Source organism: Periplaneta americana, chromosome 14 (assembly GCF_040183065.1).
Source record: "Periplaneta americana isolate PAMFEO1 chromosome 14, P.americana_PAMFEO1_priV1, whole genome shotgun sequence".
NCBI lineage: Eukaryota > Metazoa > Arthropoda > Insecta > Blattodea > Blattidae > Periplaneta > Periplaneta americana.
This window is the reverse complement of record NC_091130.1, coordinates 27,520,241-27,539,396: the sequence shown is the minus strand read 5'-3', so window position 1 is coordinate 27,539,396 and position 19,156 is coordinate 27,520,241. Positions and strand designations below refer to the sequence as shown.

General features: G+C 34.4%; 1 protein-coding gene across 1 annotated transcript in view; it reads left to right on the top strand.

The window, feature by feature from the left end:
- bma (SCY1-like protein bma) overlaps positions 1 to 19,156 on the top strand; it is a 1,113,807-nt gene that overhangs the window by 329,762 nt on the left and 764,889 nt on the right. The window contains exon 3 of the mRNA XM_069846551.1: positions 126 to 488. Within this exon, the coding sequence (XP_069702652.1) occupies positions 126 to 488 (363 nt within the window). The remainder of the gene's footprint in view (positions 1 to 125; positions 489 to 19,156) is intronic.

Genomic DNA, 19,156 nt, shown 5'->3' with positions numbered 1-19,156 from the left:
CCGGTCAATAAAAGCACAGCTAATTAATTAACCAAACATAATAGAGACAAAACTGATATATTTTTGAAAACTAGGAAGTTGAAGCTGACTAAAACTGAAACGTCTCGATTGCACTCCTGTTACAGGAAGTGTCGGTGTTCCTCTTCGAGAAGCGATGCGCCGAGAAACTGCACAAGCCGAAACGCAAGGAGACCGTGACGGAGATCTTGCGGGGCAGCGTGCGTCAGCTAGAACGCTTCCGGCACCCCAAGATCCTGCAGGTGCTGCACCCCGTCGAGGAGTGCAGCGAGACGCTGGCCTTCGCGTCGGAGCCCGTGCTGGCCAGTCTGGCCAACGTGCTGGCCTACCAGGAGTCGGGGGGCGGCGGGGGCGCGGGCCCCCCCTCCACGGGCGCCTCCTCACAGACACAGCCCTCCAGCACTCCGCGCCCTGCACACGCCAGAGAGTACCACTTCCTGGACATTGAACTCAAGTACGGCATCCTCCAAGTGAGTACCAACTGCACATGATTTCTTTATGTTGTTATTGGGTTAATGCAGCGTTGGGCATCCCACTGATTTTGTGGAAGAGCGCTCGTTTCCTCCACTGTGGAACCCGAGTACCGGCAAGCAAACCTGATTTGCTCATGCGTGCCGCGGTAGGCAGTATCTCTATCAGTGGTATACCTGCAATGTTACGGTCAGTGTGAAGTCGGTGTGTAATATTTCGATTATGACAAGTAGATCTGTGAATAAAGGAGCGGTTTCCCCATCAGTAATTGTAACCGAGAATGGGAAGATATGTATTTGTTTGGGGAAAGTGAAGAAAAATATCATACAAAATAAAAGATGTCAGAGAAAAAAAAAAGTTAAATTAGCTATATGCAATTAAAATTTCTACAAAAGTAAATTTAAAAGTAATCCGCTATGCAGTAGCATGAAACACATACGTCAAATTTGTGTTGTAGTGCTTATTTATTCTCTTATAGGTCTCGCAAACACGGATTACCGACGGAAGGAATGCGAATCAAACACTGCGATAAGGAAGAGCGGGCGAGAGGAAAGGTCACGAGATAACTTGAATGATATTCAAGAGTACAGTCGGAAGAGAAATGACATCGATAGAATCAATCTTGCGTTGTGATAGTTACATTACGACTTTACTGTTCTCCAACCAGGAGATCAACCGTGAAAGGAATGTGCTTACTATTGAGTCATCTATTGGAGCGAAGTAGATAGATAATATTATCGTTATAACGTCAGTATAAAAACCATGCGCTCTCCTGCATATGTTATTTCCTATATGGAAGGATTAAAAGTCCAGGAAATTAACAGTGATCTAATTTTGTAACTGGGGTAGTATAAATATGTATGCAACAATGTTATTGTTTGTGCTGTGAGAGCGAGCCAATAGAGATACGAGTACCCACGTGTGTGACCTTATGACATCTTATGACATGAACATTCATTCACAGCATTACCCCGCTCCGTTTCATTCCGCAAAGACTTTCTCGTGGTTGGAGCACAGTGGTTTGTTCCATTGCATGTGAATGCGTGTCTTGTATCGCACGGTATTATTATTTCATTCGTAAACATACGTTGCGCGTTTAATTAGCTTCGAATTTTTCTCTTGCTACGTTCTTTATTTTCACAGCGATGTCCTCATTTGTTCATCTTCTTGGAAGAGACAGTACTTCCATCGGCTCGCACCTCTCCCCCCTCGGCGTGCCTACATACACACGTCAAAACAGACAGCAACGCCACCATTGCTTTTCGGTAATCGTTTCTTGCGCGAGCTATACCAGCTAGATTATTTGTCTTGCATAAAAATAACTCAAACTGTAAAGATGTTTTCAATTTTAAACTTTTGACATTTGTTTCTGTTGAGGACTTTGGAACAATGTATTAATAATTCTTTGATCATAAATACTGTATTTGTTACTGTAATATTATAAGAGAAATAACCTATTTCAACATGTTTAGTTGTTTCATAATGCATTTCTTAAGTACAGAAATAAAGTAAAATAGAATATATACATACATTTGTCCCTATTTAAGGAATAGTTAGAATTTGAAACCACGATCTTCTGAATGTATATCAAATGTTTTACCACACGACCGCCTGCCCGGTTTTTGCGTGCCGTACGTTTTCTGGTGATGAAAGAATATTTCGATGGTGTTGAACAGTAACCTAATATGACAAGAAAATGGACAAAATGAGATTTTACTTTTATTTATTTATTTATTATTTATTTAGTTAGTTAGTTATTTATTTACTTATTTAGTTAAGCACGTACGGTCAGAAGACCCGTGCATTGGATTTGAGAGAAAATTATGATAATATAAAATCTGTATGTATAATATTACTCAATAAATCCATCTCTTTATCTAGTTATTTAGTTATTTATTTATTTAGTTATTTATTTATTTAGTTATTATTTATTTAGTTATTTATTTATTTAGTTACTTAGTTATTTATTTATTTAGTTATTTATTTAGTTATGTAGTTATTTATTTATTTAGTTATTTGGTTAGTTATGTATTTAGTTATTTATTCAGTTATTTAGTTAGTTATTTATTTAGTTATTTACTTATTTAGTTATTTAGTGAGTTATTTATTTAGTTATTTATTTAATTATTTAGTTATGTAGTTATTTATTTAGTTATTTGGTTAGTTATTTATTTAGTTATTTATTTAGTTATAGTTATTTATTTAATTATTTAGTTAGTTATTTGTTTAGTTAGTTATTTAGTTAGTTATTTGTTTAGTTAGTTATTTTTAGTTAGCTATTTGTTTAGTTAGCTATTTGTTTAGTTAGTTATTTGTTTACTTAGTTATTTGTTTACTTAGTTATTTGTTTACTTAGTTATTTGTTTACTTAGTTGTTTGTTTATTTAGTTGTTTGTTTACTTAGTTATTTATTTATTTAGTTATTTCGTTATTTAGTCAGTTATTTGTTTAGTTAGTTAGTTATTTGTTTAGTTAGTTATTTGTTTAGTCAGTTATTTGTTTAGTCAGTTATTTGTTTAGTTAGTTATTTGTTTAGTCAGTTATTTGTTTAGTCAGTTATTTGTTTACTTAGTTATTTGTTTACTTAGTTATTTGTTTACTTAGTTATTTGTTTACTTAGTTATTTGTTTACTTAGTTATTTGTTTAGTTAGTTATTTGTTTAGTTAGTTATTTGTTTAGTTAGTTATTTGTTTAGTTAGTTATTTGTTTAGTTAGTTATTTTTTTAGTTAGTTATTTGTTTAGTTAGTTATTTGTTTAGTTAGTTATGGGTTTAAGTAGTTATTTGTTTACTTAGTTATTTATTTATTTAGTTATTTATTTATTTAGTTATTTATTTAGTTATTTCGTTATTTAGTTAGTTATTTGTTTAGTTAGTTATTTGTTTAGTTAGTTATTTGTTTAGTTAGTTATTTGTTTGCTTAGTTATTTGTTTGCTTAGTTATTTTTTGCTTAGTTCTTTGTTTGCTTAGTTGTTTATTTACTTAGTTGTTTGTTTACTTAGTTGTTTGTTTACTTAGTTATTTATTTATTTAGTTATTTATTTAGTTATTTCTTTATTTAGTTAGTTATTTGTTTAGTTAGTTATTTTTTAGTTAGTTATTTGTTTAGTTAGTTATTTGTTTAGTTAGTTGTTTGTTTAGTTAGTTGTTTGTTTAGTTAGTTGTTTGTTTACTTAGTTGTTTGTTTACTTAGTTGTTTGTTTACTTAGTTGTTTGTTTACTTAGTTGTTTGTTTACTTAGTTGTTTGTTTACTTAGTTGTTTGTTTACTTAGTTGTTTGTTTACTTAGTTATTTATTTACTTAGTTATTTATTTACTTAGTTATTTATTTATTTAGTTATTTAGTTAGTTATTTAGTTAGTTATTTATTTAGTTGTTTTATTGCTTGTAAGTTTGAAATGAATAAAAGTTAAAACAATATAAGATAAACTAACCACTCCTGAATGAGTAAGTCTCGTCCCCAGGAGGAGATTCCAATACAGACAAAAATAAAATTGAGAGTGAATAAATTAGATTGAAAAGTATTAAATATCTAAACCCAACTATAAATCCAATACACTTTTTATGTGTTTTTATTAATTTGGAGATGGTTAGTAGTTAAAATAAAATTAGAATAAAATTTGTTTAATAATCTAGGACCTTTACTCATGCTATGATAGAAAGCTGCATTGGTTTTACATTTAGGTTCAGATAAACTCAGATAATTCATATTTTTAGTTCTATATTCATGTATATACCTTTCAAAGTTATTAAGATCTCTGTAAAAATATTTTAATAAAATAAAATAATAAATCTGTTTAATGTTGAAAACTTTAAAATGTTTAAACAACAATTCAGTTAAGGGGAGGCAGAGGTGAATATTTCGAAATCCACAAAATTTATCCGATTTGTTTGAAATTGATCATGGATACTAAGTATGTTATTAGTAATGGACATATCAAGTTTCAACTTTCTAAGTACAATAGTTCTGTAAATATTAATAATTTTATAAAACTTTATATCGTTTGATATAAAATACTCCATGCACCATATTGTAAGAAATTTTCAATATTTATTTTTATTTATATGTTCAGAGAAGGTATATAAATAATGATAAGTATTAGTTTATTATGGGAATAATATAGTAATACAGTTATCTTGGTTTTAATTTCATATTTTAAGGGCACAAAATCAAAAACTAACATCGGAATATCAAAATAAAGATAATAAAAATGGAAAAAACCAAATTTTCATTTTTTCTTCAGTTTTGTTAGAAAAAATTTTCTCCCCTCCCTCCCCTTAAGTAATCTTTCTGTTTTTAAAACAAATTTTAAATATTTTTATCTCTAGCAAAATTAACGAATAAAGGTTGGATTTGTAAGTTCCACCCCAACCTATAATACCGTACATAAATATAGACTGAAATAATGCTAAATAAATTCTACGTAAACAGTTAATTGACAAAATATTTCTTAGAACAACAAAGTAGTATAATGTTTTACGTAATTTATTACAAATATAATGAATATGATTATTCCATTTTAAATGATTATCAATAATTATACCTAAATATTTAACCTCATTTATCCCCATCAAAAGTCTTTCCGAATCTTTTGCAAATACGTTATTATGTCAAGGCATAGATACAAACTTAAGAAGAAGAGCATTAAATAACCACTTATGTCAGATATTGTTCAGATATTGTTCGTTATCAAGATATTAAAATGTTTTATTCGCCCTCCTGTAAAATTGAATGTTTTGACATACGATGTTGCTGTTGAACACCATTGATTTGTTATTTTGAATGTTTATGGTGCTGCACTTTAATCTGAATAACTGTGAATGCTAATGTATAGCTTTTGACATTTAAATTCAGGCTAACCGCATTTACAGTTTATTATGCACGAATGAAAACTAATTGCCCACATTAACTTGAATTACCGTGAAATGATTTTCACATTTAACATTTTTCCGCATTCAGTTAAGACAAAAATAAACACAAAGCTTTCATGATTTATATTCAGAGATCCAGCAAATTCAACTAGTGACAAAATACGGAAAAAAAGTAGAGGATAGATATTCAAAAATATTTTAAAGATATTCGTTTGTCTTTCACATGAAATTTATAAATGAAGTGTGGAGGAAGGAAACTTGTTAAACTGTACATAGAGTTTATTTTGAGAAATAAAATAACGGATTTATTTAAACCATGTATCACTAAATTTAATCGGTTTTTACCGACACTGTATCAATTACGAGGTTATTTAATGTTGATTAAATGTGATATTGAGATGACATTTGAAGAGAGGAGTCCAAAGTTTCGTGGTGATGTTACCAGAAATTCGACTTATAGTACGGGAATATCTCGGAAAACACCAACTAGGTAATCAGGTCTAACGAATTTCGAACCCACTACTTGAACTCAATAACTGAGGAGTGGATCAGGACAGCACGTTTGCACATCTCTTTTTATGTTAGGTTAGGTTCTTTTCAAACTGAAATGACGAGTGAAAGGTACAGTTAAAATTACTCTAACCTAACCTAACCTAACCTATCCTAACCTAACTTAACATAAAAGGTTAGGTTAGGTTAGGTTAGAGTAATTTTAACTGTCCTACGCTTCACTCGTCATTTCAGTTTGACAAGAACCTAACCTAACATAAAAAGGAGATGTGCAAACGTGCTGTCCTGATCCACTCCTAATAACTGAGCTTCAGCTTTGTCTATGTATAATTAGGGTAGGCAGGGGCAAAAGTACGCACGGGGCAAAGATCCGAATCTAGTTTTTTCCTGCTTCTGTCTGAGTGTGGTGTGGCAGTTCTGCATCTCCAGTTGAGAGATCTTATAATAATAATAATAATAATAATAATAATAATAATATTATTATTATTAATAATAATAATAATTTATTTTAGCTGGCATAGTTAAGGCCGTAAGGCCTTCTCTTCCACTCAACCAGCAAAAAGTATATATACATATGAATTAACTTACAAAGAATTCAACAATTTGATTTAGATGAGAGTTACATGTATACAAGAGTTATTTACGAATTAAACAACAAAATACTATGAACTATTAATTAAACACTGAAATAAACTGTGTAGCAGAATTAAGCTAAAATACATAGAATGTTAATGTATTTCAAATAATATTAGATAATAGAAAGAGATTATTATGAGACAATTTTGAAAATACAGCAGTATCAGGATGATGTCTAAAGAAAGAAGTAACAATGTAGTCAGTGATAGTTTAAATCAGTATGATTGGAGTGAAATGCTGATAAGGTTATCTTTTAAGCTGTTTTTAAAGGTGTTTATTGTCTTGCAGCCCCTAATATTTTGTGACAAAGAATTCCATTGACACGAGGTGGATACTGTAAAGATGATGAATAGCAAGATATTCTATGAAGAGGTATACTTAGCGTGCCACAGATAAGTGATGTGGTATTTACGTCGTGGTTGGAGTATAGATAAGAGAAACGAGACGAAAGGTAATTTGGTGTTTAGGTGTGCAGAATTCGAAAGAGTAAAGACAAAGAATGTAAAGTTCTGCGTTCTTTAAGTCGGAGCCACGAGAGACTTGGGAAGGACGGTGATATGTGATCATATCGTCGGATGTTGCACACGTATCTGGCGCACATATTCTGAGCTCGCTGTAACTTGACTGACAGTTCAGAACTTAGGTCACTTAACAAAACGTCACAGTAATCGAAGTGCGGCATACTAGGATTTGTACTAGGGCAGTAGTGTCAGAGTTGTAAGCTCCGATGCCGGTTGTGGAGCTAGATCGGAGCTTGAACTTGCTTATGTCTGTGGAAACACCGGAGCACGAAACCAGTCTAGTGGAGCGCTCCGCTCCGTTTAGTCCCTGTCTGACATCACTGATACTAGGGTAAGTTTTAGTTGCTGGGGCGAGAAGTTTCTCAAGCGACTCAAACAGTGAATGGAAGAACAGATTTTTTTACCGTTTCTTTACCTTGAAAATTCCAACTTAGATTATTATCAAAGAAGAAGCCAAGATTTTTTACGACAGATGAATAAGGGATTAGCGTTTTGTTAAGGGTAACAACTGAAAGATTACTGTTATTAAGGGAGTTAACTAAACGCTTATGTCCAATAATTATAGCTTGAGTCTTACTTGGATTAAGTGCGAGTCCGAAATTGACAGCCCAAGTGGAGACAGTGGCTAGGTCACAATTCAGCTTGTCAATCGATTCATTGATCGTTTTGGGTCTGGAATGTATGTAAAGTTGTAGGTCTTCGGCATAGAGGTGATATCGGCAATACTGTAACTTCTTTGATACGTCGTTGATGTAGATAGAGAAGAGTAGTGGTCCTAATACGGAGCCCTGCGGCACTCCCGCCTTTGTGCATCGCCATTGGGCGAATTGATTATGAAGTGGGAGAACTGATTATGACGGAAGAGTCAGACGTGTTACGTCATTGATTTGTGTTTTCAAGCTTCAGAGATGTGAGACGAGTTACTTTTTTTTGGAACATTCTATCTAAATATTTACTATGTAATTGATGGCTATGTGTCTGCCACAACAAAACCCCAAACAGTTATGAATACCTCATATGTACGAAATTTTACAAATTCCAAATTTTCCATCATTTTAAAGAATAACATTTTACATATTAAACTTTTCGTTTCTGTATTCAACATTTCGAAAACTGGTCGCAACCTCATAGTTACACCAATGAGGCAGCCCTCATGAGGAAACTAAGCCAAGAGGTAATGGAATAGAGTATTCAGTTCCTTTCTTCTTCCATTGCATACATCGCTGACTAGCAACATATTTCACTAATCATTCTTAAGACTATGCAATAATGTTCTTCCTCTGACACATGTCAAGTGAGGAGTACTGCCTGATATAGAATATTCAATCAAACAATCAATCAATCAATCAATTTAGGCCATTTCAAAACCTAAGAGGTTTTTGGCCTCATTCATGATATATCGCCATTCGTCTCTGTTCTCTGCATCTTCTTGTCGTCCTCCCACTGTAATTTTATTGTTCATATTGTAACTTTTTAAACTGAACAACAATGTAATTTTATTATCTCAACAATAACTCTTCACTCTCTACAATTTAACTTCACTCCCGTCAACAATGGGATTTGCTCTCCGCACAGCAACACAGCGTTCGTTATTGCACTCCACAAACGACAATGACAATTTACTTGGACTATTACGAACAACAATGAACTGTTAATCTTAACTAATATTCACAAAGCACTATTTACAACACAGAACTGTCAGTTCTCAGTTCACAGCTCGTTTGTCTTGGCTAGTTCTTCTAGCTCAGTCACTCGCGTTCACAGAATCTCGAACCTCAGACCTTCAGAGACGATCCGCTGCACTTCGAACTCAGGTCCTCCAACTGCGGTCCACTGCACTCGAACTCGGGGCTTCAGGCTCCACAGTTACGGACACAACTCAAGTCGCGCTCTGGTCTCGAAGCTGGCTTCACTGCTACACAAGACTGTCTGGCTTGCTCTCCACTGACTTTAACAACACTGCCTTACTGACTGACTGACTGACGTTTACTTGCGTCTTCTCTTTTATAACCAAACTAGAGTTTCTCGAGAGTTCGCGAAAGATTCCACTCTCGAATAATCTGAATTTCCACTTCGACGGACTCCTGGACAATTCGGGAGGGTCCGTCCCCCCCTTCAGTTCGCATATAGCAGTTGCGCGCGCAACCTCCCCTCGCCTCTCCAAGCCGCGCGCCATCCCCCAGTGCTCCGTGGAGCCCGTGTCGACTCTAGCGCGACCTGCTCTCTTGCGGGAAGTGTGTTCGAGTCTCGAGGTGGCTGTCACAATATTATAGTTGGAATCTCCTGGTAGAGGGGCAGAGAAGGCCTGACGGCCTTATCTCTACCAGGTTAAATAAATAAGTACTAATACTAATACTGTAGAAAGATTATCATATACTTGGTCCTGCCAACGGAGACGAGGTCTACCAAGAGGTCTTGTACATCTTGGAGAATAGTCGATAGCTTTTCGTAGAAGAGAGTCTTCATCACGCCGTAGAACTTGTCCAAGCCAACGTAGTCTTCGACTTTTTATAAAGGCTATTATGTCCGTATCTTTGTAAATTCAAGATTTTGTTCTCAAAAGTAAAAAGGGATTTTGTTGTTCTTTTTTTTTTTTGTTAATATCCAAGTTTCACAGCAATATAGGAGAGTTGGTAGGATTATTGTTTTATAGCATCTTAATTTTGATAATCTAGAAAGGAGTCTGGAACTAAGCAATTCATGAAGGGAGTAGTAACACTTATTTGCCGTAACGAGTCTATATTCAATTTCTTTCCCAAATAAGCCTGTTTCATTAATTATGGTTCCTAAGTATTTAAATTCAGTGACTTTTTGAAACTCCCCATCATCTATTATAAGTGACCCTCTGATATAGAATATTACAATTCAATATACGACATTTGTAAATTAAAATATCGTAGGCAGTCCCAAGTCTGTGAAGTTTTCCATATTAACCATTTGTACTAAATGAGTTGCTTTTACTATATTCCAATGTATCTTACTTTCTTTTTTCTAGTATTGTATAATTTTCATGTTGTTTAGTGTCGATTTTATTATGCTATTATTATTATTTTTTTTTGTAATATGTTAGTATTCTGTTCTTTAAATTTTTGTTAAATTTTAACTGATTGTATACTTTGTGACCTGATAGAGTGTAAGAGTGTAAGAGAAGGCCCTATGGCCTTAACTCTGCCAGTATAAATAAAGGATTATTAAGGAAAATCTTGGTTGTTAGTGTATTGGGTAATTGACGCTATTAGAATTGAGATTCCATGACGGAAATAACGCTTTCAGAATTGAGATCCTATAGTGCAGATGACGCTGTCTTTGATATATAATTTGAGTACACGTAGCGGAAGTGATGTATTGTCGTTTCTTCAGCCTGTGATTTATACATATACTACACAACACAGAAGTTTCTCACACTCTGTGCAGGAGAAATGTGCGCACTATTTCTTCGGAAGTGGCGTTTGATGTAAAGGCCAAACAGTAAAAGGCCGACTGTATTTACCTAATCGAAACCTGTTTCCTGACAAACAAGAGTTCGAACCTTGGTATTAATTTTGTATAGTACAGGGACATCATTTTATTTTTACTAACTTTTTTAATAGCCTATTAACTTGGCTATACCTTTGGATTCAGAGCCGGAAACACCGTTTGCCACCCCCTTCCACGATTGAAGTTCGATGATACTGGCGTAAAATACAAACAAATCACTTTACTAGGTATAGGAGGGAAGAAAAGTAGTTCATTCATTTACGTAAACTAGGAGATATCGTAATTTTGAATTTGTTAATTTTCATTAGGTTTTTGTTTAATCAAAATACAGTAATATATTAAAAATAAGTGTTTTTACTCACGAACTGAGTTATCCATGTTGACGTATTCATTATGCAATGTATATTATACTGTCTACAGCACATTAGCGTACAATATAGAGAATGAAGTTAAATTGAAAAATAATCATAATATGGATATTTAAACACATTTTTTAAAATGATGGCCGTTCATTTAGACACAGGCTTCAGTTCTTTTGTGCATATTATCGCACTATAGACTATTGCATGTAATCCTAATTACCAGTTTCGTCCTTTGTACTAGTAACTCATGTTGAAATAATTCTATACCTATTATATAAAAGAGTACCTTACGTACTGTAAATTCAATCTTCACTTCCGCCCGACCCGCACAGATAAAATTACTCAGACATGCTATCTACTGTCCGTCCAAGTGGTTATGTCGCAGGATCGTAGAAAGGGAGGAAATCACGTGATAGTTAATTACTTTTATTTTAGTTGCGGGTGAGGGAAATCGCGATGCGACGTAGGCAAACAGACGACAATACCTATGCGAAAATATGATTCAATATTGAAAGCTCTTTCGTCACTGGAAAACGCGAACATATTTCTGGAACGTACTATACTCACTAGCTCAATACTATTTGTGTTTACTACGACCTTAAGGCGACTTTGACTGTATACGCTTGGTTCTGTGAGGAGAACAGTTGGAAGTTCACTAGAAGAGGGGGTGGGAGTGAAGTACATTCAAAAACTCAGGTACAATAAAAATTGAAGTAAAAATAAAATGATGTCCCTGTACATAACGTGACAGACTGAAATTCGTGTAGGTGTGATTTTCAAAGCTAAATATACTTCTAATATGAGTTCTAACGTAGCACTGCGCTGTTGCAACGAAATTAAGTCGTAAATTTTAGCGTCGTTCATTAAATGGTAACGCTGGAAACAGCTGTTGGCACGGGCTGTGGTCGCACCTGGTTTCCAGGAAGCATGGTACATATCCGTACTACTGCGTGGCCATTTCCTCCCTTACACCCTGGCGTAGTTATGGTAACACCATTATCCCTCTTTTGATGTTCCGCAAACAGTTGATAGTGATTAAACGCTTGTAAACCAAGGAACAAATTGTTACATAGGAATTGCACACAATTTGACAGCTGTAATTGGCTTCAATACAGGATGTCCTTATGGAGGAAACATAAACGAGGGGTGTCAACGTGTCAGCTCCAGTTTATGGGGCGATATGTTTGCTCGTTATCCGAACTGCTATACTGGGTTCAACAGTTGGTGTACACTGTTAATCGTATGGAGTCTTGTATCTCAACCCTATTAAATACTGTAAGGTGACGTCAGTTCATGAAACAAAGCTGAGGTTACGACAGGTTCTGGTAGATTATTGGCTTGAAGAGCCATTGTTTTTCCTGCCATTTTTGGTTCATCATTGTTCTTTGTATGTATGTAGGCATGTATGTATTTATTTACACTGCAATGGGTATATACCCGGTGGGAGTGGTAACTAATTACACACAATAATGACAATAATAAACTTATTAATTAAAATACAATTAATAATACTAATAATTAATACTAACAATAATTTATAACAACAACAACAACAACAACAACAACAACAACAACAACAGGGAATATACTAAATTAAGTGAAACGATCACTTAAAATAACATTTGAAATATTCTAATTTGTATCTTAAAACTAAGATCGAACTAAAACCCACGAGTATGATATGTTCATATCTGCACAAGTATCTTTTAACATTACACTCATTTCGCTGTCAACTCACTCACTGCACTGGAACTACGACACATTTCACCGATTCTATCCTGATTTCACTAACACTTCAAAAACATTTCACTGTTAAAATACTTTGCAATGCCACTATAAACTATAAAGCTTCACTGACAGGAACACGTTTCACTGACACAACACACTTCACTGACACGACATACTTCTTCACTGATACAACACACTTCACTGACACAACATAATTCTTCACTGATACAACATTTCAATAACAACATATCATTTACACCCTTTAAATACTGTGTATAATTACCGCCTATTAGTAAGGTCCTTAAGCCTATTTTTAAATGCATTTTTGGTTGTTGGTAAACTCTTTAGTAAGTCTGCAGGTAAAGCATTCCAGTCCCTGATAGTACGATTGAGACATATAACCATTTCAAGATTAACCACTTCCCTGATTAATCCGAGATAACTCGGGTTGCTAACTTGTGTCAAAATTTATTAACCCGAGTTAACTCGTTTGAGTTCCATTTTCGCTGCTAAGGATTATATCCCGAATATATACATTTCCATTCCTTCATTAACCTTTTCCTCACTAGATGGCTACAGAAGTTAGTGATATTGCTATATCTGGTGGTGTTTTTTGTACTTCTTCCTTGCGAGTGGAATTCTATGCTCATATAGCATTCACACACAGTAGTGAGTAGATGCTAGTTAGTTTTGGCGGTTTCTGTTTGTGTTTAGTGTTTTTTGTGCTGTTTTGTGTAAAGATGGATCAAGTTAGTGATTCCGAAACTTTTGATCAGGAATATATTCCTGTAGAAGATTAGGAAATGAAACATCGGTATTAGAAGACGAAGTTATAGACCAACAAACAAATTCAGATCAGTTGATGTCGCATCTTTTCGACAGTGGTTTGAATAGAAGATATATGGCACCATTTCTTCTGCACCTCCGAGGTCCCCATTCCCTGAAATTTTAACATTGTTTCTGATAACGATAATTCTCTATTTTTTAATTATTCTTTAATAATGACCTCATCAACATTATATTCGATTCGGCATGCTAATAAGTGTTCACAGAATGCTGAAAATAATTCGTGGCGGCCTACTACAGACTCTGAAATACGTGTACTTTTGGGCATAGTGATACTGCAGAACATTATTTACAAACCTAAAGAACAGATGTACTGGTACAGATATTCAATGACTGCTACACCATTCTTCTCAAAACGCTCTCATATAGGAGAGCAGATACTACTGTCCGGAATGCAATGTGCCACTGTGCGTAATACCCTGCTTTCGAGTCTATCACACGACAAGCAACATTTAACGCCTTGATAACAGCACTGGTATTGTACCTCATAAATTAATTCATAAAAAAAAACGTAAGTTGGTAAATAGTTCGGGAGAAAATCAAAGTGGGACAACTACCAGAGCTGGAATCAAGGTGCACGAGATAACTCGGGATAATAATTCAGGTATGAATGTATGTCTATTTCATAGTGATTTTTTAGGTATGTAAGAAAATTAGTGATGTACAGTGATTCTGCAATATTAAATGACCTCTTTACGAAAATAAAAAAATATGACATTTTTTTTCACAAAACTGGTAAAATATATAGTAAGGGAAGAGGTTAAACGACGAACAACGGAATTTTAAGACTTAAAGAGACATCGGTAGATGTTTGTACATTCAAAGTCCTTTACTTTATAATTATTCTGCCTTCAATTTTTTTTTCTAAATTCAAGAGGAGTGAAAAGCCTCTTTATAAATATACAGGGCGATTCACGAGGATTTACCGTCCCTTACGGAGCTTATTTCCGAAGACATTCTGAGCAAAAAATGTCATACAAACATTTGTCCTAATCTCAATATTTTCAGAATTCCACTAATTTGAATTTGTTTGTAAAATACCATTATTCTTGAGTTTTAAGTGTAAAAGAATATTACAGATAAAGAATGAACTATTCAGGAGTATCATTTCTTTAATTCGCTAGTATTCTGAAGTTAAAAATACGTTGTGAATTCCATAGTTGCTTCGTACAGATTTTTTTTCCGGTTTTTAACTAAAAATTACATTTTTTACGCATTTCTCACAACAAATGTTACAAATCACGCCACTCTTGTAAATTCTTTAAAACTGTACGTTAGGATGCATAATTAAACTGTAAAGAATTAAGTTCCAAAAGTCGTAAGATTTGTAACAATTTTTGTGATAAGTGCGTAAGAATGATGTCATTTTTAGTTAAAAATTGAAAAACAAAATCTGTAAAAAGTAATTAACAACACATTTTTAGCTTCAGAACACTATACGATGAAAGAGTAATGGAACGGAGAAAAATTCTCTCCGGCGCCGGGATTTGAACCCGTGTTTTCAGCTCTACGTGCTGATGCTTTATCCACTAAGCCGCATCGGATACCCACCTCGGCGTCGGACAGAATCGTCTCAGTTTAAGTTCCAACTCTTGGGTTCCCTCTAGTGGCCGCCCTCTGCACTACGTCATAGATGTCTATGAACGTAGGACTGAAGTCTACACATGTGCTGAGGTGCACTCGTTATTGAGTAACTAGTTGGCCGGGATCCGACGAAATAAGCGCCGTCTTAAATCACGAAGTGATTTACGCATATCATATATATTATTTTAATGTACCGAAGTACATATGATATTTCCATGCAGATATTCTGCGTCATCATACGGCCACTAAAGGGAACCCAAGAGTTGAAACTTAAACTGAGACGATTTTGTCCGACGCCGGGGTGGGTATCCGGTGTGGCTTAGTGGATAAAGCATCAGCACGTAGAGCTGAAAACTCGGGTTCAAATCCCGGCGCCGGAGAGAATTTTTCTCCGTTCCATTACTCTTTCATCGTATGATGACGCAGATTATCTGCATGGAAATATCATTTGTACTTCGGTGCTTTAAAATAATATTCAGAACACTAGCCAATTAAAGAAAAGACACTTCTGAATAGTTCATTCTCTATTCGTAGTATTTTTTTTACCCGTAAAACTAAAGAAAAAAAGTATTTTTCTAACAACTTCAAATTAATGTAACTTCGAAAATAATGAGATTAGGACAAATGTTTATATTACATTTTTTGCTCCAAATGTCTTCGGAAATAATCTCCGTAAGCGACGGTAAATCCTCGTGAACCACTCTATATAATAAGGAGGGAATTTTTTCTAGAACTCGAGAAATTTTTAGGCATTCGACGGGAAAATTCCTTCACTGAACCTGATGTTTCTGTAATGTTAAAAGTAAAAATCAGATTCTTACGGATAGTATTTATCGAGTGTTAACATTTAGGGGAAAAGTACCGGTATTGATTTGAGACTAATATAGTATTAGAATTTTTTTTGTAGTCATCCAAGGAATCAGTTCTTAAAATGTACACATTCATATTGCTTCCAATCTGTATATGAAATACAGTACATTCATATCGGTGTTCGCGCGCATATTTACTGTATCTAGCCTATATGTTATTATATTCTTTGTGTGTTTTTCTTTTATCCGTTTCTTCAGTGTTGTCATTGTGAAAGATGATGTGAGTCTCTTCTACCGTGGTGTCAGCACGACGTTAGGCCTTCACCTAAATGAGCAGACAACATATTGACAACGGAAATATACTGTAAGATATTCGTGCACCAGACGGAAATCGAACCAACATCCATGGCTTCAATACAACGTAATGCATATAATTCAACGTCTTAATCGAATTCTAAGAAATTCCATCGCCTCAAATGAGTTTGTTAGCTGAAGGATGTAATAATGTTGCCTGTGGGTGTTATTTTTAGTGCTCTAATTCAAATTAACAGGATTGTTAGATAAACGATTCGACGTTAATTTATTTTCGGATAATTACAAAACCAGTTAAAGCGATAGTTAATTATTGCAGCAAATCCAATTACGATATTGCGCTGATAGGACTCTCCAGGTTCATTCAACTGAGGTAAACGCGCAAACTGTGTCTTTAAATTGATACCGAATCGCGCCAACACACCTTGTTCCGCAAAGTAGTTCCCTCTTTCAGCTGTGGCAGTTGTGAATATTTGTATATTTTTCACAAAAATAATCCTATTGAGTATATGTGGGCTGGAATATAAGTATATACAGTAAGTTCTTGGCTGTTTTATAAATTCTCAGCATTTAATATGAAGTATGAATAAAGAATATTTATCCATAACCATAACGAAAAACATGCCTTTACTAAATACTTTTGCGTTTGTAAAGTAGGCTTTTATTCAACATTACTTTATTCAACTAGTGAGATAAAGACTTTACCTCACAGTTTGAACTTTATCTCACAGTTCATTAGTGTTTTCCTAGTACCCGGGTACACACGTATACTCTTCCATTGAAATATTACTCAAGAAGTTATTATATTAGTTACTACATGTCACTATCTCTACTTCTTTATTACCATATCTTAAGTATACATACACTCAATCTCCTTCTCTTTTCTCTATCTGCTACGTCGTAATTTGTGCATTGCATCCATCTAATATGTATTTTTTTTTAATTTATGTAATAATTTACATTTTTAAATGCGAAGATACTTGAACCTGCGAAGTTGGGTTTATTGGGTTTATAAACATCACGCGTTAGCCAACTGAGCTAAACAGACACGATGGTTATTTAAGTTTTAATATTCCTCTTAAGTTTACAGAAGTAAAATGTGAAATTATTTTAATCACATTTAGTCCCGTGAACACTTCTAAATAATCCTTGAAACTTCAAAAAGATAAAAATACACGTTTAAAATGAAAATTATATAATTAATATTATAATTTGTTATTTATCCAACGCCTTAGATACCATTCTTCACTAATCATGGCCTCCTACATCATGACCTACCTAGTACACGTATCGATTCTAAAATCCATGCCATGATATGTGATTATATGAGGACTTATTTTCAACATATTTTCTTTTATAAAACAGATTTTTCGTTATGGTCATGGACATGGGCGGGCACTCGCGCTCTCAAACTGTGAACAAACTCAGTCAGGTAGAACGAACTCTGTGCTGGCTGCAGTGTACGAGGGCCTTGCAACACGAGTGGTTGTTGGTTCGCTTGCGTCTACAGTGATCGGCTGCTTGTAACTGCAGCGGCTGCCTCGGTGTGTGCTTTTTTGTGCCAAGGTTTTTAGCGCCTTGGGAGTACGAGTCGCCCACCCATGGTCATGGATAAAATTACGTATGGTACTTGTAAGCGTGATCTTTATTGCACTCGTGTAATTTAAGCACGAGGCGTCAGCCTCGTGCTTAAATCTTTCCCATCGCGCAATAAAGACGCACTTACCTCACAAGTACCATAAATAACTGTTTTCACAAAAATAATCCTATTGGGTACATACGGGCACAAATATAAGTATATAAGTTTTGGCTGTTTTATAAATTCTCAGCATTTAATAATATGAAGTATGAATAAAGAATATTTAGCTACGAGACGTGTAATAAGATTTTTGTAGATTAAGAGAAAATTGGAATTACATTTTCTACAGATTCTACTGTATATAAACTTAGAAATTCTGAATTTACTAAAGATTATTATTTTTTGGTCCTACAGAATATATTTGTTATAGTAACAATTAATATTAGAGGAGAAAAATTCGCTCCGGCGCCGGGGATCGAACCCGGGTCTTTGGTTCTATGTACCAAGCGCTCTCACCATTGAGCTATGCCGAAGTCCAATCCACAGAACCGATTCTCTAATATTAATTGTTGCCATAACATATATATTCTGTAGGACCAAAAAAATAATAATCTTTAGTAAATTCTTCTAGCAACAGTGCATATTTCTGTACTGATTATTGTGCACTGGCGGAGAGAAAGGGGGCCGAAGAAATAAGGGGAAGAGTTATTTATTAGTGTTGTAATGAGAAGTATTAACACTGAGCGAATAAGGTAATTAGGGGATAATGTTCTTTTTGTATTTATTGTGTATTTTTTGTCTATTTATATTTTTCTATTGCGTGTGTATGTTTTTATGCTCGACCATGCCGAAATGTAGTAATTATACATCTGGTAGTAGCCCTTTAATGCACCTAATTAAAGTACACCTATTCATTATAATTCATTCAGTTGTTCAGCCAATGAGAAATCACCATTGTACTATTATAAAACCGCAAGTATCGATTATTCTCGGAAATGCAATCGAAAGACAATTAGCGAAAAGTCACGGAGGCTGGAAATCCAATACTGTCGCAGAAGGTTATGTTCTGTTACTATAATAATTAGCGTTAATTGTAAATAATATTCAAATAAATTCAATTTGTCATCTCGTTTTTCAATTCTAAATCAATTTCTAGGTTATATCAAGACTAATCTTCATGTTATTCTCTAGATTATATCAAGGTCAATGACATTCGTGCCTCGGAAAAAATAATACTTTCGCGTCTGCGCACATCTCACAATTCAGGTCAGTTCCGCTCCTCACTTACATAACCATAACATGAATACTTATGAATAATTTCAAGTTAGAAATATGGTCGAGCATAAAAAGTCGTATGAAACTTGCCTATAATGGTAATTAAGACGCTTGTATGAAAATTATGAAACTCGCTTGAGCTCGTTTCATAAACA